At 42.9% G+C, this 26,433-nt stretch overlaps 1 protein-coding gene across 1 annotated transcript in view; it reads right to left on the bottom strand.

Moving 5' to 3' along the window:
• The window catches only part of EIF2AK3 (eukaryotic translation initiation factor 2 alpha kinase 3), a 44,394-nt gene extending 24,739 nt beyond the window's left edge, over nt 1-19,655 (bottom strand). The window contains exons 1-2 of the mRNA XM_074904301.1: nt 19,311-19,655; nt 12,629-12,758 (exon numbers count right to left, since the gene is read on the bottom strand). Of these exons, the coding sequence (XP_074760402.1) occupies nt 12,629-12,758; nt 19,311-19,573 (393 nt within the window). The 5' untranslated portion in view covers nt 19,574-19,655. The remainder of the gene's footprint in view (nt 1-12,628; nt 12,759-19,310) is intronic.
• Between the last annotated feature and the right edge of the window lie 6,778 nt (nt 19,656-26,433).

Genomic DNA, 26,433 nt, shown 5'->3' with positions numbered 1-26,433 from the left:
TATATTCTTCCAGAAATGCATAATAATTTTGAAGAAACTTTGAGCCTGTGCAGCTGTTACTTTGCATTAATAAATCCTCTGTAAGGTTTCTTCCCTGCATATGGTCCAGATACCTGCAAGTAGTTTGGAGGCCCATGCTCACCTCCAGCAATATGAGGCATTCCATATATAAATACAAATGAACAGCAAAGGTTCTTTTTATAGGCAGCTTTCCAAATGTACAAAAGCCAAAGCAGCTCCTGTACCACTGTTTCAGCACACGGAGCCAAAGCCTGGCAAACCCAGCCCTCGACTGACTTTGAGTTGGATCCTGCAGAAATTCTACCGGCCATCAGTCAGCTAAATTCATACAGTGTGGTCAAACGAGACATGTGTCAGTGACAGCCTGACAGCTGTTTGCAAGTTCAGACTTTCAGATACGCTTGCTGGAAGCCAGAACCATAATGGCTGGGTAACACGGTGTGCTCCATGGGCTGCAGACCATCCCATCAGTTTGTGGAGAGGCAGCAGCGATGCAAACTGCCCAGGAAGTGCTCAGCAAGGGAGACTCTTGGTGGGCAACTCTGAGCTCTGGGGACAGCGTGACATACATCACACTAAGTGTTTCCCTTGTCCTGAAGCTCCTGCTCCAGGACCAGAGTAGGAAATTTTCCACTAGCAAACAACAGGCAAAACTTCAGCCATTTCTGGAAACCACACACCCAAATTCCCAACACACGTGAAACTCACTCAGCAATACACACTTGTATACTCCCAAGATATAGGTCAAATCAGGTCATGGCTTGTATGCCTTCAAAAATACCCCAACAGTGAGGCACTGCCTGCTCATCTGTTACAACCTTGGTCCCCATAAACTGTGCAGGACAGATGAGACTGTTTCGGTCAGCTCTGCTGATCACCTGCCTGTGCTCTCAACCTTGAGGGTGCCTACAGGAACAGCCTGTCCTGAGTGACATTGGGAAAGAAAGGCTGAAAAAAAAGATTCAATGGCTGTCAGTGAAAGGGAGCACAGGCAGCAGAAAGAGCTACTGCACTGAAGGACAATGCCAGCGTACATGGGGTTAAACTGACCGTAAAGGTAAGCGAGACATTTGGGTTACTAACCACCACAGATGTGGTATTTCACAACAGAAACAGAACAGAGGGAAAAAAAAAAGAAAATCCACCTTGATGAATCTATCTATAAATGGGATTACATGACATAGTGTTGACAAGGGACTGCACCTGATTACCACCAAAGGTGGTCTTTTAGTAAAACAGCTTTATTTGAAGAATGGGGCAAAGTATGCAAATGTGCATACTTGCAGGTGCCCACACACTTAACAAAAGGCATTTGTGGCCACTTGTGCTGACATCTTTTAAAAGAGCGGTTTAGCCAGAAGCTTTAGAATGACATTAATAATAACAACTCCTATCTGAGTTATGAAGCTCATTCTCTAGTACATCAGAAGCAGCAAAGGGACTTTCCTTGAAAGTACTAGCAACTAGCATCGGCATGCAGCTCAGGTAAAGGAATGACATCACCCTGTATCTCAAAAGCATTACCTCATCTCCTAATCCAAGGAGTGAGTCACCCAGGCAGTCAGCTGCAAATCTCTTGGCACAGAAAATGTAGGTTACCACGATGCACTTACACATTCCTCTGATCTGTCAATGTAAATAGCTATTTGTTCAGCTTCACTGGTCAGCAATATGGCACATAATTGTTAAGTGGCTTGTCTTTCAGAAGTAACACTTAAAAAAACCCTCACATTAACTATGGAGCCCTAAATGAGACGCTGCTCTTTTGCTCATTAAGAGTTTGAAGCTGAAGTTCTCCATTGGCTCGGCGCAGGGTGCCGCAGCCCTATCAGCGGCGCTGGCTGCTCAATCTCCAGGCCGACGGGTGAGGTAATGCAGTTTCTAAAAAGCCTTCACAAAAAAGCAAAAAGGCATAACGATCCGAAATGGCATACGCTACCAGGGAATTTGCTGTCTAGACTCTTTACTGGAAAGGAGGGCACCTCACGCGAGGTTCCACAGCAGGTTGATCAGTGCGGGAAGAAAGCTGCTGATTTACAGCAGTGGAGAAAAAGAAGAAAGAAAGAAAAAAAATTTGTAAACAGAGATCAAAACAAGCTGAAGTACTAAAGCTTCCATGAGCTGTTTAACAGTAAGCGTGACATTCATTTCCCATGCCTGACACTGTTTATCACATGAAGCAAAAATCAAGCCTGCTCACATGCAGGCACATCTGAGACAAGTCTGGTGCCACGACTGTCAATATTATCGTTGTCAGATGGGCTGGACTTTCCAATAACTCCACAGAAATAACTAAACACAGTTCCTTAGAGGAAGTGTTATGTCTGTCTGTTTTTCTAATACTTCAGCTTGTGGTTTTCAATCTCTACTATTACAATAAACTGTGAGAGCTTCATTCCAGTTACTAATTAACTAAGACTAACTTATATAATCTTAAATGATAAGGATGCCAATTTTTTTTTCCTCTATGATTATCTCTACAATAGGATCACTGTAACAAACAGGATCAAAGCCAACATCAGGCATGTTCTTAAGAAAACTACTTCTCAGTGAGAACTATGTCTTTTAAGCCCCTTTAAAATTAATCTAGGCAACATATTAAAAGCCATACATGGCAGCTTCACTCTAAACGGTAGAAAACAAGAGTGCACAAACAAACCTGGGAAAAAGAATCAAATTATTGTATGTTCCACATTAAAAAAAAGTCATAGGCATTGAGGAATACAGGTATTCCTACTATAAATGTTTACAGATTTTTTCAGGTGAAAGATATATGGAGATATATATATACACACATGGCAAGGTCTTGAGATGTCCCAAGCTCAGGTTGGTCTGGAAGTGATTTATTGTCTGCCCTTTTTTGATAGGCATGCAGGGAAGCATCTGCACAGATGCAGTGGTTTATGACTTCTTTCCAACATAAGAGGTTATTTCTCCTCTTCAGCTTGGATTTCAGGATGTTGATTCATCTGTTTTCCCTTCAGCTACCTGCAGAAATCCTGAAACTCGGGGTACTACAAGGATGACGGTGTACTATTACTAACAGGCAAACCCTGATCAAACAGGAGTACACTGGGATGAAAGGGCCAGCTAGAATCTATGGAGATGTTTTTCTTCAAACTTTCTGCAGGGCCCCCTTCCTTAGAAAGAGAACAAAGACCGGGGCACTAGTACAATCTTTTGAAAAACAAAGGCTGTTAAGCTATTCCACTGCCTAAAGCACTGGTAAAAGAGCAAAGTATTCTTCAGAATACAGTGCTTTCAACCAGTCAAGGAAGACAAAAATTGACTGCAAAGGGGAGTCCATGATTTACATCAGTAAAATTCTGAGACATGTTCAAGGGCAATGAGGAAGCTGAAGCAGGAAATACACAGGTGGTTGTTTTGTCTAGAAAAAAAACTTTCCTCCTTGAGAATGCGGTTACTTCTGATCTCAGCGCTACACTTGTTTACTAAATGCATACCTGTTCCTGACTACCTCCTGCTTCTGTTAACACGTGTATGTGCCCAGAGTGTCCTCAAGACCAGGAGCCTGAGAAAGGCTGCTCTTCAACACCTGATGAAATCAGTATTTTGTGGAGTAGTTTATGGAGGCAGGATTATGTGGCCTTCCTCCTCTGAAGAGGTAAGAGCCAGCCCATGCCAGAGCGGCACATCAGAGGAGCCATGAAAATAGGTTTCACCTCAGCTGGGGTGCGACATCCCGTAAGGGCACATCACCTCTTGCACAGCAACAGGGAGTGCAGATGTTTTTCAGACTTCAGGATGATTTTTACCATCAGGCTGTATGGCTCACCCGGTAACAGTTCACAGGATCAGTCAAGTGACCAAATCTGGCCCCCTGCTTCTGCTCACATTAAGTTCCTTATGGCAGAAGTTTACATCTGTTTTGGTCTTTCTTCTCCCTCCACCATGCCCCACGAGCTGATAGTTTCATTTTTCATTGGTTAGAGAAGCTTGGGCCAAGTCACAGTATAACTTTCACCGCCCTGTATTTTGTGTATGATGAGCGCACGAAGTGATGTTGTAATCCTCTGCCTGGATGAGTACTAGAGAACTTGTTTGAAAACTCCTTTTTTCTCTCTCCTCAAATCGACACCTGCAGTGTCCTTCCAACACCTTTAATAAATTACTATAGTGGGTATGTCTGTCATGGTTCTATGGTTCACATCTTAAAATGTGATCAGGTATAAGCTACCAGGGTGCTGGTCAAACTGCATTTTACACAAACAGCGTAAAAAGCAACAGATGACAGCAGCACAGTATCTTGAGAATTATTCTCTCCTTTTCAGTGTCAGGGGCACAGTATTTGGTTCGGCTTGAGTTTGCCATTAGAAGAATTAGTGCTACTCTGTCCTCTGCCCTCCACTGAGAAGCCATGTAGGGAAGTGGAGGAAGTGCAGTGCGTTAACTAGACAGCCCCAGCTTCAAAAGAGATCAGGTCCCCAATACTGTTTGCTGTGCAATCAAACAGATCCTTCTTCTGAAGACTAGCAAACTAAAATACCACTGTTACTTTAATCATAGTCAAACAAGACTTGGGGTTTTGACTACAGAGATGCCAGCCTGCTCTGCTGCCATAGTAACAGACTTTTAAAAACTGTTCTCCTTAATAATAAAAAAAAACCCCACAGTGCTTTAAGAAAGACTTTATTTTGACATTATTCCATCCCCCTCTTTAACATGGCAAGTTTTATTAATAAGAAAAGACTGCAACAGTCTTCTGGAACTTAAGAGCAGTCCTCTCCGAGACAAACCAGAGCTGCTGCTATGGAGCCCATCACTGAGCTCCTTAGAACTACTAGCACATAAGGGAGAAGATTAGTGAAGAAAATGAAAATTACCCAAAACCTTGCCTTCTACAGAAACAGACCCTACAGGGACTCGTTAGCCACCACGTCAAAACTGGTACTGTTCTAGTATTGGGAAGTTTTAAGATGATGTTTTAAGTCCACCACCACCTCCATCTCCCCAAAGCTCTCCTGCAGACTACTTGGGCTCCTACAGCACCACCAGGGAGCTAAGTAAAATGCTGCTCTTCAGAGACAGGGAGAATGGGCAATAACAGAAGCCCATGTCACTTTGGGGGTCCAGCATTTAAGTTGATTTCTCTTGGACCTTGTGTGTTTCTTTCCCTGGCCCTGCCTTGACAGGATGTTTTTTTTTTAAAATAAGGACACAGAGTTAGTGTGTCTTAAAAAACTAAGTCACAGAGTAACTCCTATGGGAAAAGAGCCCCATACAGGAGGGGAACAGAACATGGCACATGCAGTCTCCCCTTTCAGGGGTGCAAAGAAAGCAGAGTGCATGAAACAAGCAGTGACTTTGACAAAGATTAATAGTTACCTGCATATGGAGGCCGAAGTCCAGAAGAAATTCGGAAATGAGATGTCAGCGGGTGTGCTGCTAGAAGAATTATTTGCTAAACTGTTTAAAATGCTTAGCACTTGAAACAGGCACTTTCTTTTACAGATGATGATATAGGCTGGAATTTCAAAAAGGTTTTAGGGCAGAGTAAATAACTTTTTGTTGCGTATTGGGCAGCTGAGCTCCAAATATCTAAGTAATCCATTCCCTGTGCTGAAACAGGTATTTGTCCAGGCATCAGTAGAGCTGATCCATTTCCATATCTGAAAACACTTGGACTGCTAACAGCTAATACAAAACATGTAGTGTACCGTATGTAATTAAATTACAAGCTACTATGAAGATAACTAACCAGAGACACTGAGCTGATGGTAAATGTCCCTTCCAAGATTTGAAGCATTTAGACCATGTCTGTGAGCGTGACAGATGGAAGTTGGTCATGAATATTAGCCCAGAGTGACTCTGAGAAGCTTTCCTGGCTTTGTTTAAGGCAGAGCATCACTCCTCCTTGTGAGGACTGGGGAGAGAGCTCTGTTACCATACAAACCACAGGATCTCGTTCTGTAGCTTCCCACGTGTCTCGTAACGGAAGCTGTCATCCTCCCAAACATCCTTACAGTACAAGTGAGAGGACACATGTCAGCACTTTATCAGCAATAACTACATCAAGTGTCAGCAAGAAAGCTGCAGTTATAGGACGTCTCTTGGTTTTTTTAATTGAACAAGACATTGAACTAAGATGTCTTTGAAGATGTGCAGTTTCGATAAATACATAAGACCACTTGTCTAAGCAATAGCCCTACTTGTCACCTCAATAAAAATAACGATGCTGTGTCATACTGACCACCGACTGAGCTCAAGCATCCTTCCACAATTCCCCTCCTTCACAGTAAATCATTTGGTTGCATTGCCTAGAAAGCACAACTTCTAGCTGTCCAAAGATTTTAAAACAATTAGTCTTTTGCCAATGACTTTTTATCTACTAAACATCACTAGAAGTTCGTTTTCAGGAGAATTATAAATTATATTTTTTGTTTCACCAAGAAAGCAGCAAAGATCTATACTCAGAAAGCCACAGATCTCTCCAGCACGTTTCCCAAGCCTGTCACATCTTTATGGCCACACACACTGTGCATATTTCCAGCAACAGAAATGAAAAGAACTGCTTGTGCCATCAGGAATCATAATACATCTATGTAGTTAAAAGCAGTCACATCTATTCTCTTCTTGCAAAACACAGTCTCAACTCCCCTTGATAGCCCTAATAAGCCTTCTCTGCCTCAATTGCAATTAGAATTTATCTTCCTTTGAAGTACAATTCTGGACACTCACTTCTTATTCATTATGAGCTTTTCCAGGACCATTTAAGACACTAATATCTCTACCCGCAGGCAGCACAGGATCGTATTTCCTTTCCCTGCAGAGGAATCGAGATGGCAAGCTGATAACCAGTTGTGGGATCTCTTAGTACACAGTATTCTCAGTTTTAAACTGGTCACTTCCAACAAATTTGTTGTTATCAATACCCACATCTTGTATTTCATTCAGTACAGTTTAATTCCATTTCTATCACAGAAAACCTGTACGATGGAGAACTGGATAATGTCCCAGTCTTCCTCTACAGGAACGATACCTCAGCTATCAGAGCATCTGACAGCCCTAAATCTGTCTTTAGCACACAAAAATAAGGATCAGCTACAGGACACAAAGAACTCTACCATTATCTCCTACAGACAACCAAAATCATACCACCTTTATCTGCAAGGAAACAGATTTTCCCCAGATTAGACACCTCAATAACAAGTCCATTGATTTACAGCAATCTGGGGCTTCACATCTGGTCACATCAACTGGAAAGAAACTTTACAGCATTAGCAGAAATTTTTAAAATTTTATTCTTCGCTTTCTGGAGTAAAACTTTGCTTTAGGAAGCTTTGCACATTTTAACCCTTACGAGAACCAAGTCGTTATTGTCTGTATATGGAAACCTGATCCTGCTGACAGCATTTGCTCTTGCAAGCAGCCTGTGTGGGGCACAAGACCCTTCCAAGTGCTAAGCAGGAAGGATTGCGTGTGTTGCTGATGTGAACCCTGCCAGATGTTTTAAGATGCACAAATACATTAAAAGTTAACGCTAGGGAGCTAGACAACACCATTCATTTTTCAGCAGAATCCAGAAGGCCATTTTCTTAGAATGTTTGTGTAGTTTGAAATTAATCTCCTTATTGTTTCGTCCAGTGATTGTTTTCAGAGTTAGAACAGATTTTTACAGGTTTAATAGCAATGCATAATATTCAGCACTGTATTGAACAGCTGCTATAATAACCTTCTAAGTTAAAGTATTCAAACAAGTCTGACTGACAAGTCTTAAGCATTCCCCCACCCAAGCTCAAAACAAACATATCTCAGCTTTTCATTGGATGATATTTACAGGCAGTGACTTAACTGAAAACTATCTAAAGTAGAAATCTGTGGACCAAACAAAAACCTCATTTTTATTCAGGCTAATAAAATGCTGCTGCAGGGGTGCCCTAAGTGATGGATGTGACTTTCCTAAAACTGATGTCACAAGATTTCTCTTTCAAAGAGACTATTAAATTATTTACCCTCCCCTAACCTCTGGGAGGGCACATAAAAGAATCCAGAAATCACTATTCAAGCCCCTCAGAGGGCGTTTTGACCTCTTGTCTTGCCCTGACCCGCTTCAGTGTGGGTTTTGCAATTTCTTCTGCACCAAAGTGTAAAAGACCCAAGAATGAAGGTTACTGAATTTCTTCCCCTCTTCCCAAAGCTTGTGGCTCTTCTCTGGCTTGACTGGGTACAGAGTTTGCCTTATCCAATGTGCAGGAAAGTACAGGCAGTCTGTACCTTAAAGTGATTCCCACGTGCCTGGACACTTCACAGCAGAACTTAGAATTTCTTTTGGGGAATCAAAGCACTGAAAATTTGTAACTGTTATGATGGTGATAAAGGGAAGGAAAAAAGAAGAAAGATACATTCAGTGCTGTACATTAAATCCTGTCACTAGTGGAGCTTTGGAGATTTCAAAATCCTTCCCTAACTCACTGCTCTCAGTGTCAGTGTCTTTTCCAAAGGGCAAAAAAGGAACAATCTGCTAAAGATACCTATGGGTTCACTTTGCCTACAAAGCAATTAGTTTTCAGCTGACTTCAGTATAAAACTTCTTCACATTTCCACATTTCTCTGGAGAAAAAAATACAATACTGGACTATTCCACAAAAGCATGCCACTTATGTCCAAGAAAGACATCTAAGTTTGTAGAAAAGTTTATTTTATGTGGCTATTGCAAAAAATGGCAAGAATTTAATATATACACAATGCAATTCAAGGATACTGAGAGCCTTCAGAGGGGTAAGAATGTTGACAGATTTTGTGACATGACATAACCCAATTATTTCATTTTTCCAGGATACAGTGGTATGTTTACTATGACTGCTATAAACGTCACCCTGTGGACTGAAACTCATTTTGTCCCATGATCCCCAATCTCTCAAATAAGGAAATAAGATGCTTACTTAGGGATTAGTCTGTAACAACCAAATCATGAGCCAATGCAGTTACTTTTCTGAAGTACATCCCAGTGTGGCCTCTGCCCAGAGCACTGAAACTACAACGACTGGAGCTGCCCTGTCAGGCTGAGCTCCTGCAGAGTTCCTGATGGTGCAAAGAAAAATCACGTCAGTCGTGAACATATTTTTAGGCTGTTACTCCCATCATCACCACCAAGTACCCCATTTACTCTTCCCTTTCTCATCAAATATCAGCTACCAGCTTTTTCACAGGAGTATCTATACCATTTATCCAGCCCACAGTAAGCTTTTTTCCTGTCTCTTCTCCAGACTCCCACTGTCCCATCAGCCATGCTAGACACTACTGGCCAGTCATTTTAATACACAGGTAACTTCACACTTTAATTTCTTTCATATAATAGATCCTCATAAAAGAGATAGAGGCCCATTAAGTAATTTAGTATAAAGCTATGCAGGTAAGAGAAAACATCACCTTCATTAGTAAACAACTAGTCTCATAATGATGTGCTATGAACCATTTCCACTGCACGAGAAGCAGTTCTCTATTTTCACTATGATTAAGTATCATTATTTTAACAGACTGATTCTCCTAAACGTATTCTCTTCTAAATACAGATGATGTATTCATTACAAAGCTAAATTTTAAAGAGTAAATGAAAGTGTTTTCATTAAGGTTAAGCTTCCTTTTAGAAAAGTTGAGATTCAATGACTTAACCCTGAACTTCAACAGGCAATCTTTATGTGCAAGTAACAACAAATCTTGGAGTTGTAAACATACAGTTTTTATAGAGAAGGGCTTTTCATTTTAACACAATGGATAGGGAAGCAAAGTTTTTAAATTCTTACGCACAAGACTGAAGTACAGAGTCATACCTTTTCAGCATTGGCACCCTGACCATGATTGTTTAAGTTGGAGCTTAAAGACAAGGAATTAATTTTACCATTTTAGTTACTCAGACACACAATTAGTAGTTCAGCAGCCTTTCCTTTCTAATTGATCTGTTCACATGACAAATGATGAACATCTCACTTGTCAGTGTCTTAAGCAGTAGTTTCAAGATCTGAAGTGTTTGACAGAGCTGCTGGAACATTTGAAATTTTACTACCTCACTTTCCTCATTAACAAGAGCTCCAGACAGCCAAGCTGACATTTCACAGTTAGGCAAAGGAAGTAACTACAGTTCTATTAAACACTGAAAGTTTGAAGATCTAATGTCTTTTCTTAAAAGGCACTTGGAAATTACATTGATGCTTCCACACCAGGACCTGGAACTACAGTTCACTGCACTTTCACCCAAGATAGTTTAAAAAAAACACTCATCAAAACAATTAAGACAACGGTACACACTTTCCTCACTCCTGACAAGAACACAAATCTTTAACACTGCAGGTGTAATGCAAAAAGAGTTTCTCATCTGCCATTTCTTGCAAGAAGATGTAATTAACAACTTACATAATGATACAGTTTTATGATGAAGATAACATTATGGTTGCAAGCACAGAGACCTTTTTTACCTCAAAAATGTTGGTAGAGGAAGAAAAAAGCCTCAGTAGTTTGAGAGAGTAAAACATAACATGCCACATGACCAAATCAGAGAAGAAATACTTCTGTAGAGTGGGGAGATGATAGACTCCTAGACTTTAATGAATATTTTGACCCAAACACAATTGTCCCAACAATTTTAATGAGGCCAATTACTCATTCAAGTAATGTCTAGATTCACTGCACAGTCTTTCAGCTGATACCGACAGCAGATTAAACATTTAAATATTTATTTTTAAACTTAAAAATAAATATTTAAATGCTTAAGTGTAGCTTATTTGGAGTATTCATCAATTCTGTTTCTTGTTAAATTCTGTCTTAACAGCATTTGTTTACATGACAGTAAGTCTGAAGAGGCCTATATTCATAACGCTTAACGGCTTCTAAAAGGCCAGAATGAAGTTTTACTTCCAAAATTAGTTCTCCCACAGGCTCTGCATCTTAACTGTCAAAATCCATCAAAATCCATGTCTTTGGCCACAGTTGTAGAAATGAAACGACTTGAAAGTCTATCTGAAAACTTTCTATATGCATAATAAACGCTTTTAAAAAGTGTATTTTTATGACTCGCACAACCTAACTTGTAGCCACAAAGGGGAACTAAATATTGCATGGTCAAACTACACTTTTTTGTTGTATAAGCACCAACCTTTTGTTTCTACAGTCATACCACATCAGAAAAAGATATGAACTCTGCCCAGACCAGTTGATAAAATCTAGACTTGCAAAAATACTTCTAGAGTATTAAATGCTTGCATTCAGGAAATCTTTAAAAACATGGGTTCATGTCTTAATTTGTAGTGAAAAATGAAGCTTTTATTTGCACAGATTTCAAATGTGTTTTATAGCCGATGGCTCTATTTTCACTGTGGTCATTAGAAACGATTTGCAGCACCAGGTAAGAGACCAGTATTTTAAGTATCTAGTGTTGAAGGCATTTGTGAAAGACCACAGTTTGTGACTGACACCTTCCTCTTTACAGTTCTCTTTTCAGTTTTTGTATTCTTTTCAATTCTGCTCTTCAACATATTTCTTGGGGGAAAGGTCTTCTTTTCTACAGTGTTTTTTCTTAAGCATAAAAATACATCTGAACAAGTCTCAAAAAATTACATCCGTAAATAAAATTATCTCTAAGAAACATAAGAACATGAGTTAATATTCACATTACTTTTGCAATCTGAGATACTTACACTACTAAAGCAACAGACCAAGTCTTTCCTTAGATTTCTTTATACCAAAACAGAGGTCATGTAAACAGACAGCAACAAAGAACCACAAGCAAGAAGCTCATACAGTCTGAATACCCCTGAATTCAACTTTCATTCTCCAATGCTCATCATGCAAAAGCATGATACAGGACTGGTCAAAGCCAACCATCCGTGACAGTGAAGGACCATGCACTTTGTCATCACCACAAACTACCTCTTAGTTGGTATATTTATTCCTCCTAATTCTAGGAGAGAATGACTCATGGATCTTACTTCTTCAGTGCAGAAAAAAAAGCAAAAAACTTCCTTTTGATTTCTAGCCTAAGTTTATTCAAACTATGGTGGCAATAGCACCAAACAAGAAATTTAATTCCACATTTCCTTCTTGCAGTTCATCAGCAGGAAGCAATGCAACCCTTTACCACTCAGTACTTCAGGGTGACCTTCAGCACTGTTTCATTGCTAACATGTCCTATTCCACAGGCAGCCTGCTTATCTAGTATTAAAAAAAAAAATAAAATCCTTTGTTCATTTGTTAAGTCACAAGGACTTCTGCTTTTCTCAAGGGAAAAAAAAAAGCCAGTACTTGCCAAAACATACTCTAGTAATACAAAGCAGATGAACCTTTAATTTGCTTCAAATTACAAGTAACTTGTTTCCAATCAACATTACATACAATTCCCAAACTCAGTTACATCATCTAGTTTGATAGTTATCGCATACGTTAATCACAAGACTAAAATGCTGACACATTCTAGTTTGAAATGGCAACATGATGTAAGCACTCCAAAAAAAAAGTTTGAGAATAGCTACCAAACTTTATCCCTACTAAGTTTGCTGTGTTATTCAACATCTGTCAAAGCGGAGGAAGTTTCATTCATTGTGTTATACAAAACTCTGTTTTTAAAGATTTAGTCAGGAAAGAGATTGAGCCTTACCTCTGGTTTACTGAGACTGGATGACACAAGAGAACCTGATCCCACATCCAGATCCCACTGTTTTCTCCCACTGTTTTCTGGATCCAGTGCAGCAATTCGTCCATCCAAAGTGCTGATAATCACTAGAGATCTGCAAGTTGGAAGCATTCACAATCAAAACTACAGCCGCATGGAGTTTATCTATTAGCTGCTTTCTGTATTCAATAGAGTGCAACTCCAACTTTAAAGTTAAGTCTATATATTCTGCAAAACAGCAATTTAACATGGTAGCTCTACCTAGACCGACAAGAGTAGAAAAGCTGAAGTTTCTCGCGTCATGTCATAAACTGTAAGACACTTTTAGAGTTCAGTTTCAGGGGAAGGTAGTTGACTTTTTGCTCCCCTGTGCAGGTGTTAACTCTACAGCACTGAATAAGATCATCTTCTTCTGAGATACTTCTATGAACAGTATAGATTATCTTTTTTCCAGTCCCTTCCACACTGATCTTTAAAATGTCCTTTCAAAACAACCTGAAACTATTAACCCAGCAAATCAGTATGTAAGAAAATACTGTCACAACTAAGTTTTCAATACTTGATAATACTCAATTCTCTGAATGAAACATTGAAATCCTGGAGATTTAACCAATCTTAGAATAAACCAAGTCTCACCTAAGGCACACACAGGACACTAGAAACAACCTCCAACATCTGCAGACAACAAAGCAAGCAAACTGCCTTACACAGCTTAGGCTGTAAGTAGCCTATCTGTCTGGGGATATATGGTAACGGCAGGCTAGCTGTTGATTTCTACAGTGCCTTCAGCTCATCAATTTTAGTACGTCTTGTTTCTTAACACAGCAGTACAATTAGAATAAGTATTTCTGGTTGGGCTAGAATTCAAGCATTAAAATAAAATTTTAAAAAAACCCCAAACCAAAAAACTAAACAACACAGAGACAAAACACTGACAAGGGCCTTTTTTGCCTTGAAGATTGTTTCACTCTGACCTGAAAAAGCTGGGATGTGTTGGCAGTTTTGGCTTGCAGTAGGCTCACCAATCTTCAAAGGCTGTGGGAGTAGAGCTTGGTTGCTTTACAAACTGCTTGCACTGGGAGGGGGCTGGATCTAGTGACCCAGAAGGACCTTTACAGACCCTGGTTTCAATAAGAATAAGGAACTGTGCAAATAAATCTGATGGGTAGATTAACTGTTTTTGCATGGGGGTGAAAGAGCAGTGGGAAGTAATGCACAGACAGACATGTACATGAATCATTACTTTAAACAGTAAGGACACTAAATTATTGTGTAGAACTGAAGCCAAATGTATTCACTTGTCCGAAGTTACTACCAGGGTAGTAAACTGAAGTTCAGAGAGGAAATGATGGTGACTATCACTTTTTTTAAAGAAGGAAAAACTAAAATCATGATCTTAAAACATGTTCACGGATAGAGGCTTATTACATCACCTGTAACAAAGGACATGTAAAACACTGCAGTCTTACATGTAGAAGTAACCCACAGCTTTTACAAGGCCTTATACTGTACTATAGGACTGTATTGTTAGTAAATAGAAAATTAAATATATCTTTAAGCGGTACCAAAAATAACATAGCAGCTCCTACTTCTGAATGTGGCCAAGCGTCACATTCTTTCAAAAGCTTAGTTTAAGAAACTGTTAGCAAAATACCAATTGTGTAAATATTTGAACAGTAGAATACATGAGTTTTTATAAGCTGAGTACATACAATTATTCCAACTGTACAGAAATCAAGTCTAGGTTAATAATAAACTGAGTTGCAGGAGACCGACTATTCTCAAGCACCGTAAACAAGAGCTCACAAACTTAAGTCTGCTTTATGGTATAACAGTTTACCTGAAGCCCTCTAGCATTGCATAAAAATATTATTCCAAGTGGGTCTATTTAAATTTTATGCTGATCTAGCTGACAACTAGGTTATAAAAGAGGTGGAAATGTAACCAGAAGAGAGGGAAGTTTGGCAGTAACGCTGTAGAGAAGAAAAATCCTAAATTTGCACTGTGAAATGTTTCCTTCCCATCTACTCCTATTGTTTTTCTAATTCTTCCTGCTTGACTCTCCCTCAAGTAACAAATATTTTATGCCTCTGTATCTTACCTTTCCATATTATCTTTCCCCACCAGACGCAAACCCCAAGCTTCCTCAAGAGTTCTCTCATTATTTAAGCCTCGCCACCACCACCCAAGACGGCAGTTTTGGAATCTGTACCTGCATCATGACTTCTGATCACCCAAACTATGGTGTAACCACCCAAACCATGGTGTAACCACACTTTTAAGTCTAGCTGATTAGGAAAGTGGGGGGGTGGAAATAATCGTGACTTTAGAGGGAACTTTTGTACTAATAGCACACACTTTGAAAAACTGGTTTAACCAATTGCTTCTGCATACCCTAAAAATCCTGACTCTTCTTGGGTGCAATAGTACTTTTTATTAGTCCCCTTGACCACCAGCTCTATAATGGACTTTGTTTCACAAACTCCACCTACTGAGTAAACACTTCTGTGAGACACTGGAACCCTACTGGCTTGGCTATCACTACATTTTGCATGTGGCTACCTTCAGAATGGAATAGGTACAAGAAAAGCATTCATTTCTTTCTCCTTTTCCAATAAGTGACTAATTTTGAACTAAATAGTCATGTTTCTGGTCCCATCTTCATCTTGCCCTTTAACAATAACCCTGCATGTCAAAAAAATCCGCTAGAAATCCTTACTCTTGTAGTAAGATACTTCATTACTCTATTTTTCTATACAATAAAATTGTAATACCTGTGCTCCCCATCTCTGACTGACTCCAGTGAGTTAAAAACCTGTCACTTGAATTCTAATTGTCATAAGATCTGCAATTTGTCTCCATGTGCCCTAGACCCAAGCTAGTGCTATACTTTCTCACTCTCAGATTTTTCTTTTTACAGGTTTTCTCCCCCTTCTCTGTGAGATTCCACTGCCTGCAGCTTTGCATACTGAGAGTGTGAAGTGGTGACAAGAGATCTTCCCATTTTTCAGGTAGTCTAATCAAGCACTAGATTAACACATCTGAAAAAGCAGTTTAGGGAACTACTTCAAGGAACTACTTCAGTGCTTAAAAACAGGCAGACAACTTGCTTTTTGTCATCCCACAGTGCTGTAAGGTTACTGTAGTGTATTATGACAAATTCTTACAAACACCAGTAGAATACAGCCGTGATTCAACAACAGACATCCTTTTAGCCACCTCTTTGCTGGCTGAAGGTTAGGACTGTACCTGCAATTCTTTACATTAATCTGAAACTGTGATATTGTGGAAGCATCTTTGGGACACCTAATTGACAAGTCACAAGGAAAAGGAATTCCCATGTTAGCTTCTACTTCAGTTAAGCCTGATAAACTCTGTTATTCTCTGCAAAACAGTACCTCATCACTGACTTTATCAACATCACCTTCTGACTAGGGTAAGGCTGAAAGACTACCTTGATCAAAGAAGCCAGCTTCCAACAACATACAAGTTTTCTAAGAACACTACCAAACTCGGCCTCAATTCTGCATACCACCACACACAAAACACTACCCAACTTAAGGGCAAAAGTAAAAAAGTCAGAAGTCACAAATATAATGCCAAAGAAGTGAGGAAGATGAAGAGAAACAGCATCAAGGCCGCAAATTCCTGAAACGGCAAGATATTTGTTGAAAGTAAATCACAGATTACACTGGGAAGTGAATCACATCACACAGATAATATAGAAGGGAAAAAACTCCACCAACACAAAATCAGAATTGCAGTAGTCTCCACAAGCCTGGACAAAAAAAGATACAAAAAGGAATCACTCCAAACTAGGCAATTACTTAAATCCCAAGATCCATCAACCAGGCACCTGAAAAATGAACATCAGTAAAATGATGAAGACACCTATGTACTTCACCTTGCCTCTAGCTGCTGTTCCAGAATATATTATCCTCCAAGTGATGGAGGAGAAAAAAATCCCTTCTGGGCCCTTACACATGGTCAGTGGGACTAAAGCAAGGGGCCAGTACAACAAAGCACATACAAAAATCCCCGTTATCACAGCAGCTGGCAGAGACTAAGCTAATACTATACAGTCAGATTTTATTTGCAATTTGTCAATAAGAAAACACATCTGGACATACTTCCTCCACCCCAACCACCTACAAAGAGCCCCTACGGTTAAATGAAATAGTTTTCTTACCATTTCCTATCCTCTCTTGCTCATAGATTTGAGCTCATTACTGAAGCACAGTTATAACGTTTTCCATCAAAGCGGTGCAAAATATCTACCACAAGCTTCCACATACATTGACAAAAGGCCGGTTCTGGGCCTCAGAACCACTCTTTATACCCCATCATGACCACAGCCTACTTTCCAAGATCAGGTGGACTGAGCACAGCTCTGTTTTACAGAGTAAAGGTACCTGATTTAACCTACGAACAGAAGGGCTAAGATTGCAAGGGAAGATGTAAACAGGGTAGAAGAGGAACGCTTATTTAGCTGATCTACACCCTTTCACTGTGCAAAAACTTTGTATTTATTCAAGTAAGTTGTTTTTGTTAGAAAAACAAAGCAGAACTTACCATCATTTTGGTACAACGTTTACGGCTGTTCCTGTTTCAGTTAAAAAAGAAACCAAACAACCACCCTAATACCCTCAACCCTCAAAAGCCATTTGGGACACTGCAAACACAGCTGTTAGTCAAACTTGAACTCTAAACAGCTATTCCAATTTCAAAACCTGCACGTTTGTATGTAAAGAGCACAGTAATTCACTCAACCTCACACTTTCTTCTAGGAAATTAAAAATCCTTAAACCCAAGATGATTACATTCATTTGCCTAAAGCAAAAGCAGTTGGGGTTTGGGTTTTGTTTTGGTTTTTTTTTTTTCTATTATATTGACCTATTATATTACACAGATATTTGACTGCTGAAGAACAGTTAGCTGAGGCGAGTAGAATCTCAGAAATACAGATTAAAAAAAACAAAGAAATGCTGGCAAATACTATGGCCAGGCAGCCATTCTATTTTTATTTGATGACAGCAAATCTATTCCTACATGCTAATCAATTACAAAACAGCTACATTTAATCTCAGGTTTAAATTACCAAATTGAACATCTTTAGTGTATTTTACTTAGCTCTATCAGTGAAACAGACAGTTCATTTAAAAATATTTTCAGGGCTAAATAAAAGAAGGTCTTATTAAAAATTGAACACAGTGTAATTGTAATAAAGTAGGTAGGATTTTGATAAACTGATACAAAAAAGAATGATCCTGTTGCTAATAGCTGGATAGATTCTCCTCAAAGAAAATAGGGTGCCAAGTTATCAGCCAGTAGTTTCTTGCTCTAAGTGAGAGCAAGAAAGCTTGGGGCTTTTCATTTCTAGAATAGCTTCTCAAATAGAGTAAGCATTTAGTCATGTTCTTCTTCCTTTAAACTCTGGCTGTGGCTTATCACCTCATCTTTCTCAGCCAATTCAGAAACAGACTGGAAACAGCTCAGTAACATTTCTGCACTTGAGTCATTCATTAAAATCTTCCTTCTGCCAGAGCTTCTTGCCACATGCGGTTATTAAACATCTTGTTTCCCCATGTTATATTCTGAAACTTGTTCGGCAGTTTGTCTTGCATGTTCTGGCTTCCCCTCAAGCATACACCAGTGTCTGTGTTTAACAGACAAGTAAACAAGAGAACAGCATTTTCTTTAAAAGAAAAGATGACAGAAAGGGATACAATGCTTTGAACAACTGTGAGTTGCAGGTGTCGGTAAGAATTCAGACTACGGATGCAGCACTTTTGGGTCTCCTTCTGCAGGCACTGCACTGCCATCCCGTAACAAGTCAAGGAAGCGATCGAGACTTGGTGTTACCAGGGTAAGCAGAGCGGCCAGATGTCACATAGCATGACATGCGGCAGCTTATCTAAGAATGAAGCCACCCTTTCTTCTTACTGACAACCATGGAAAAAGAACAAGCCCCTTCGCAACGACGGGGTCCTGAAACACCCTTTCCATCCCGCCACAGCCTCTCCCTTGCCTCTCGGTCCAGCCTGTCCATCACTGCAGCGCTACTGGCAGCCCCCCCCGGACCGCTTCACCTCTTCGCCCTGCGCCTCTCCTCCCCCCCTTCAGATTCTTCCCTGCGGGTCCCTACAGACCAACCCCACGCACTAGCCTGCACCACCCTTGTCTCTCCACGCACCCCCTTCCAAGGCAGCGCTCCCCGCTACTAACAACCAACCTACCGCCCAACTCTCCCGCCCCTTCCCACCCCAAGGCCGAGGGCCCTTCCCCCGCAGCGCACCCCTCCGAGCCCACTCCTGCACGACCCCCGGGACTCTACAGCTCCTTCCCCACACACCGCCTCCCCCCCCAACACCCTCAGTTGCTGATCACAGCCTGGACACAGCCCCCCCCCCCCCCCCCCCCGCCCCAATACACCGACCCTGGACACTGCTCCCTTGTCCCCTGAGGCGCTGACCCCCGCCCCGGATACCGGCCCCCGCCAAACACCCCCAAAACGGGCGCTACCCCCCCCCCCCAGCATCTCCACACGCCGACCCCCCCCAGCAGTCCCCGGCACTGACTCCCCATCCGGACAACCGACCCGCCAACCCCCTGCAAGCCCGAGCGTTGACCCTCACCCCGGTCACCGACCCCCCCCTCCCCCGCCTACCTGCCGCCGGTCCGGGCCTCTTCGCTCTCCTCAGGCTCCTGCTCGCCGGGCGCCGCCGGGGCCACACCGGCCTCATCGTCCTCCACCGTCACGTCAGCGGAACCGGCCGGCAGAGCGGCGGGAGCGGCGGCCGCCCCCAACCCGAAAGCGGCCTCCACAGCCGCGGCATCGCTCGGCGACGGCTCCGGGCCGCCCGCCGCCACGCCCAACAGCACCAGCAACGTGAAGGCGGCCAGAGCGCTGCGGTACCGCGGCCCCCGCATGGAGGGGCCCCGCCTCGCCCGCCGCCACCAGCCGTTAGGACATGAACGCTGCCGCCGCTGCCACCGCCGCCGCCACAGAATGGGCGCCCGCCGCAGCCCTCCCCGCGCCGCGCCCCGCCCCGCCCGCCACGTACCGGCACTCCGCGCGCAACCGCCCCTCCCACCGCCACCCGCCCCTTCGCGGCGGAGAGGGAGCCCATTGGTCCGGCGCCACGCCGCTCCGCGCGCCGCTTCCCCTTGATTGGCGCGGCCGGCGTTGGGGGACGGGAAGGAACGGTGTTTGTCAACAGAGCCGCCGGGCCAATTGGAGTCACGCCGCTCTCTCCCCTCCCTCCACCGCTGCCCCAACCAATCGCAAGCGCATGATTCACCGACCTGCTCTGGGATTGGCGGAGCCGGCGCGCCACACGTGCAGCTGACTGGAGCGCCGGGCGGCGCGGCCCCGCCCCTTCCCGGCCGGCCCCCCGCCGGGCTGGAGACGTGGCTGTTCCTCCGAGCCGGCGGGCGGGGCCAGCGGCGCGCACCACCCGCCGCGCGGGGCGGGGGGGCACGGCGGCGGGTAAAGGGCCCCCGCGCCGCGGGGTGGGCTCGGCGGGCGGGAACGCGCTGGGGGAGCGGCCGAGGCGCCGGCTCGCCCGTTCCCACAGCAGCACCCGCCGGCGGCGCTGGGGGCCCGTCGCGGCCATCCTGCTCCCGAGGCCGGTGGCTCATACTGCCACAGGCGCCTTCTGCAGCCGAGCGCCTCGGCTTCTTCAGGGAAGGGCACGGTGGGATCAGCCGCTCCCCTCAGGAGCTCACGCCCCGGTTAGTGGCTGTCCCGGCGGGCCTGGCTCCCGCGGGCGAGCTCGCCTGCTCCGGTGTGTGTGTGACACAACATGGCGGCCGGTAGGCCCAAGAACCGCTGCCCCGGCCTGTTGGCCAAGCGTCACAGCAGCCTCGGAAGCCATTTGCGGTACATTCAACTGATGTTTTCTCCATGTGTTCACAGGTTTTAATTTCCTTTATCAAGCAGCTAACACCTCTGTGCCCTTCAAGGGCCGGTTTTGCCCCTTTCCAGCAGTTACAATTCTCTCCTTGGCCCAAGGGAGCAGGAGGGGCAGCTCCTTCGGTTCCCATCACGGAGGCTGGCCGTTGCCCACACCACCGGTGTGCCTACGGCCTGTGGTAGATCATACCATGACTTGTGCTGCTACCATGAAATCTTTTTTGTGTCCATAGTCATCTCTGAAGAGGTAGGTATGTAGTTTATCAAGCCATACCTTTATCTTTATAACAAACCAAATTAGTTACAAATTCTTAGCTTCGGCATCTCCTCCAGCCCTTAAATTACAGTTCTCTGTCCCTCCTCCTGTTTTTTCAGCATTGCATTTCAGAATATGGAGGTTGGGGTGCTGTGTTCATCTGTATCCAGGGGTGGAGAAGGCTCTAGCGTATCCCTAGATGTGCTTCCCCTTTGCATAGGGGCAAAGGCTGACTGTAGGCCTTTACAGAGGCTGCAGGATGCTTTTCTTCCTCTGTGTACATGTGCATACCTGTCTTATGAGGCAGTCCCTTTATCCAGACCTCGGTGTACCATGGTTTGAACAACGGCCCTTGTCATCCTGATTGTACCACCCTGCTGATACTGACGTCATCTGCAAATTGTATTAGGAATGATTTTGTATTTACTTCCCAATGACTAATGAACATATTGATTACGTACATGTGTAGTATAGCATACATGATCCTGGAGAGACCCCATTAGAAGTAGCCTTATTCAGTAATAATTTATAACCAGTTCTAAAAAAAAGTAATCTCTGTGGCCAGTGCTTAATATATTCTTAACTGATGCTTTATTACTGTTTTGTTTTTGGTTTTATTTTAATTAAAATACTGTGCATTTCTAAGTAAAAATCCTTTAAAAAGTTTATTACACCTCCAGAGGAAATTGAATTATTTGTTGTCTTCCTGAAGCATGAAATGAGATTTCTATTCGTCCTCTGAGTGGCATTACTAATTCTTTAATCTGAGTCTTAGATACCACTTTTTTTTTTGGTAATTAGCCAGGAACCATTCTTACCTCTGCATTTACTACACATCATACAACTGTCCTTTCTCATGACAGGTACCAACCTGGTACTTTTTTAGCTTTCCAGAGTTGCCTTAGTATATCAAGATTTACTAAAGATGAACGTCAACAGACAAGGGGTTCTCGCAGCCTTAAGTTTCAGCGTTACCGGGGCACAGTTATCCCTAGAAGACAAGAGCTTTGTTGGTTACTAATGGACTGAAATTTATCACATCACTGTTAAGTAACCCACACACATATCTTTCTGCTTCTTTACAAACATAGATCATAAATGTTCAATGAACACTTCTGCATCGTTATTGACATTTTAATCATGTCCATCTAGTAATGGGCCTGTACCCTTACTAGGGTTTTCTGGGATTTAGCCTTGCCAGCTATGGATTTGCTTTGATGTCCTTCAATTCCAATAACTACTCTCCTTCTCATGACTTCTCATTTATACCAATACTTTTTTATTTCCTTCTTTCTCCATTCTGGCTATTTATTTTTCGTTTTTAATCACTCTCTCCAGTCCACTAATAAAACATGATTATCAACGTATTTTCCCTCTTGATTTTCAAATTGTGGCTCTTTGATCCCTCAGTGAACTCTTTTAAAATAAATTCTGCCTAATTTTTTCTTCCCGATTGCACTCGTTCTTTTCTGATGAGTTGGAAATACAGCTCTTTTAAAGCACCAGATGTATGCAAAGTCAGGTCATGAATGCTCCTCCCCAGACAACCACTGAATTGCAATCCAGAGGGTTTTGTTGTTTTTTTTTTCCTTACTTCGTTATAACAAAGTCCGACAGAGTTTACCTTGTGCTGCATGCCAAATGACTCATGTCATTTTTAGTAACTTAAATGACATTTTATTATTGTACCCATATGGTCTTGTGCTAATATTTTCTTTATTTAGATAACTCTTCTCTACCCGTTCATATGTTTATAAAGAGTAATCAAATTCCTTCTGTTTTGCTAAGCAAACCAAGCCAAAGGCTTTTATTCTTCCCTTACACTTTTGGCTCTCTGCTCCGCCGTTCATCTCACTAGCCCTCCCCTGCACCTGTTCCCATTTAAATTAATCTTTCTTGCATAGCGATGTTCGGAACAGTCATGTTGAAGGGTAACTAATACATTTACATTTTAAACTCCATATATTTATAGACTGTGCAGAAAAACTAGTTCTGTGCCATGCTTTTTACAGTAACTTGTCTTTTGTCCTACTAATTATTCAAGGGGCTTAGAGACAGACATGCAGTAGCCGCAGACCCCAGTAAGTTTTATAAAATATCGAAATACTTCACAAGTAGACTTGCAACTTCTACTTTTGTGCTGGTTCCTGAAGGTTTATTATGCTTAAGGCAAAACAAGAACAGCCTTGTGCAAGTGTCCCTATCACGCCCATGAGTATTACCTCATTTTCTTGTGTCTCCTCCCACCCCCTGCCCTAGATCAACAGTCTTCCAATTGTGCTTTTTATTTTAGGGGGGCTCTTACTTTTAACAGTTTTTGAGACAGTCCATGTTTTCTTCTGGACTCCTCCTAGATTCCTTATCACCAAGGCATAAGGAATAACAGTTGTAATCTAAAAGCTCTTTTCTCTTTTGGAAACATTTCTCTAAGTCATGAACAATGTTATTCACAAATCCCTGAGACAAACACTGCAATACAGCCATATAATTTTCTCTCTGCATTAAAAATTTGTGCCAACAAAACCAAACTTCCTGCTTTTTGCAAAGCATGACTCACAGTCTCCATTCTGTTTTGACTGACTGACATAAGAGATCTATTTCAATCATATGACAATATAACTTCAAATCTGACCAGCCATTTATGTGGAAATCAAAGCCTGTTCTTGCAGGATGGATGGATGGATGTTAACAGGAATGGTGTTTTACGTAACTCCGCTAAAGATCTGCCTGCTTTTCTTGAATAACTTGCTCTCAGAGCAGCGAGGCGCAGCAGCAAAAGCCCAGCATGCCACCTCGTGGCTGCCCTGTACCAAGGGCCACGCGTAGTCCCCCTGCAAAACGATCATTTATAGCCTGCTCTTTCCCCCAGGAAAATTCAGACCATCAAAAAGCTGCATATATTGTAATTAGTGTACCAGCACCCCTGCTGATGTATTTCCACAAGCAGAATAAAACCAAGCAGTTCTTCAGCCAACAGATCGAACTGAAGATGAGCAGTGAAGTAGGTGTTACTCAGAAGTGTCACTGAACTGGAGTTTGCAGGATAAAAAAATTAAGTCACAAGAATGTAATTGCTGGGACATGACAGGCTTGGAGAGCCCCTGCCAACCAGAGAGTTTATCTTGAAAGATGAGTCAGAAGTGCTTAATCTTCCACTTGGTTTCTCCAGCGCGTTGGTGAAGTTTTACCTTCATAGGTCTTCATGTTTTTTAGCTGTTTTACATCTTATCAAATGAGAGACATACACATAATTGGATAAACACATCTGCCCCCCAGAGGCTGCTGTGCCTTCGCTAGGATTTCACTCAGGTTAGCGTGCACTTTTGCAACAGGTTTAAGTGGAGCTACGTCTGCCACAGAAGGTGATCCTACGGCCTTCTCGCTTCCAACTGATTGATCTTGCTGCCTTCCTCAGGAAAGGTCAAGGAAAACTGACCTTGATTTTGTAGGTTGCTTTACTTTTCAGAAAAAACAACTCTTTGCCACACATGGGAGTAGCAGGAAAACTTGGCAAGCCAGGGACCCTAGGGTGGGAATGCTTCTTTTTGGGGATAGCACTGTCTTAGACCACAGCAGGTTAAGCCAGTTACAAAACTACCCTTCAGAGAGATGTTGTATGTTCAGTTTGCCTGAGCCATTTCTACCTCACTCACCTGGCAAGTAGAAACTGTGCTTCTTGCCAGTGTGGTGAGGTGAATCAGCATGGGAGCAGAGGAATGCCAGAGCCAGCATAAACTCTGTGCCCAGGTTGAGCGTGGATGGTGAGTGAAGGGAGTGAAGAGCAGGATCTTCCCTTTTGTCAACCGCAAGCTGTTATCTCAGCTACCGTGTAATTTCCTAACATGTAATTTCAGCCTCGGATGCAGAATTCAGCACCCAGAATCATGCAGCTGCCCTTACCAGCCTGATGGGCCAAGCTGCTCCGATCAGCAGGGTGGCACTTCGCCAGGGTTAACACCTCACAGGTACCCCCCTGTGTGGCAAGAAAAATGTCCGTTCACACAAAGCCAACTCAAACATCTCCCTCTGTACTGAAGCACAGAGGATGAGAGTTGGCTCCCAGAGACCTTTGACACAGGACAAACAGGCTTGTACAAAAGGACTTTGATCTGTTTGCAAAGAGCTGGTTGTCACCAAAACTTAAGGAAAATCTGATTCTAAAATGTCCAGTGCCTCCTTTTTGTGGATAGGCAAGGCTCAGCACACCATAAATAAGATTTTCTTGCATTCACTGAAACTGTAACTCACTGGCAGATTCAAATAAATTGCTAACTGAAAGCCGCATTATCTATAAGTGGAAATGTTTGCGTTCCTCTGGGCAGATGCACTGTGAGATGTGTTTCAAGCCAAAGCCATCAGCCATTGCTGTGAGGATACAAACACGTTTATCAGCCCATCCTTAACTTCTGGGCTAACTCCCCACTCTGCGGGGTTTCGAGAGATGCCTACATGTAAGGATGGGCTTCCTGAATCGGTGTAAAACCCCCAGTGGCTGTTTTTCTGTTTCAGGCAGCAGTCAAACATTTAGGATACTGAACAGAACACCCCCCCACCCCAGTCAGCTGCTCCTTCAGTTTTACCGTTAATGCATCGTGGAGGAACACAGCACTTTGGTCTGATCCTTTCCGAAATAGATACCCCACTAGATGTGCGTATTTGCACTTTAAAATGTGTAACTTGCAGGAAGGATCGTTGCCCGCTAACAGAAAACACTGTATGGCAATCACATGCTGCTCTTCGTAACAAGTCACCTGCTCTGTGCAGAAAGGTGAGGCCATACCGCACTGAGATAAGCCTGGGTAACCATAATAGAGTCTTTGTTGAAATGCCACTCCATTGTTCACAGACTGGTGTGCTGAAAACCAGGGAAAACAAAAGGAAACGTTTCTAGCCCTTAAAAATCACAGTAGAATCACAGAGGTTGGCAACAAAACAAGTCAGTCATGCACAGAATTTGGAAAAAGAGCCAACAGCAGCTCTTCTGTTGTGTAAAGCAAAAAACCCCAAAAAAAGATTATTCTCTGCACATTGTGGTCTGACCTTGGAGTGAGTAATAAGGGATTCTCATCTGTCTTGGCAAAATTGCAGCCTGGAGAGAAATGGAAACGCTTGTGCATGGTCTTAACGTGGCCCCCAGGCCTGGAAATGCCGGTGCAGAGGTACCTGAAGGTTGGTCTGCTTCTCTAATATTTTTCAAAAATGGTTTCAGCAGATGCCAACCCAGGATAGAGGAGGGGAAAAATATGGAAGAAAACAAACAAACAAAAAATGCTGGATGTGCTCCAGGACAGACAAACCTCGAGTGGGTTTTATCCTGACCCTCTGCAGGGTTGGGTGAGGACTAGGGAGTGTCGGGTGGTCACAGCCTGCTCAGAGGACCCGCGTCCTTTGTCACATCCATGGTCCTCCTGGGGAGTCCCGCACACAGCCTCGCTCCCAGCCTCGCCAGTCCTTAACCCACAACACAGGGAAAAACTTTCCAGCTACTTCGTGCCACAAAGTTTGAGTAAAAGTCCAAGAAAGGCTCTTCCCTAGAACCTCTGGCAGCGCAGGCAGAGTTCCAGCTGCCTGCCTTGCCTGGCGCCGGGCAGGGGCTCCCCCCGCCACCCTCCCTCCTCC

Source organism: Athene noctua, chromosome 4 (genome assembly GCF_965140245.1).
Source record: "Athene noctua chromosome 4, bAthNoc1.hap1.1, whole genome shotgun sequence".
NCBI lineage: Eukaryota > Metazoa > Chordata > Aves > Strigiformes > Strigidae > Athene > Athene noctua.
Note: the sequence above shows the minus strand (reverse complement) of the source record. Positions and strands in the feature narration are given on the sequence as shown.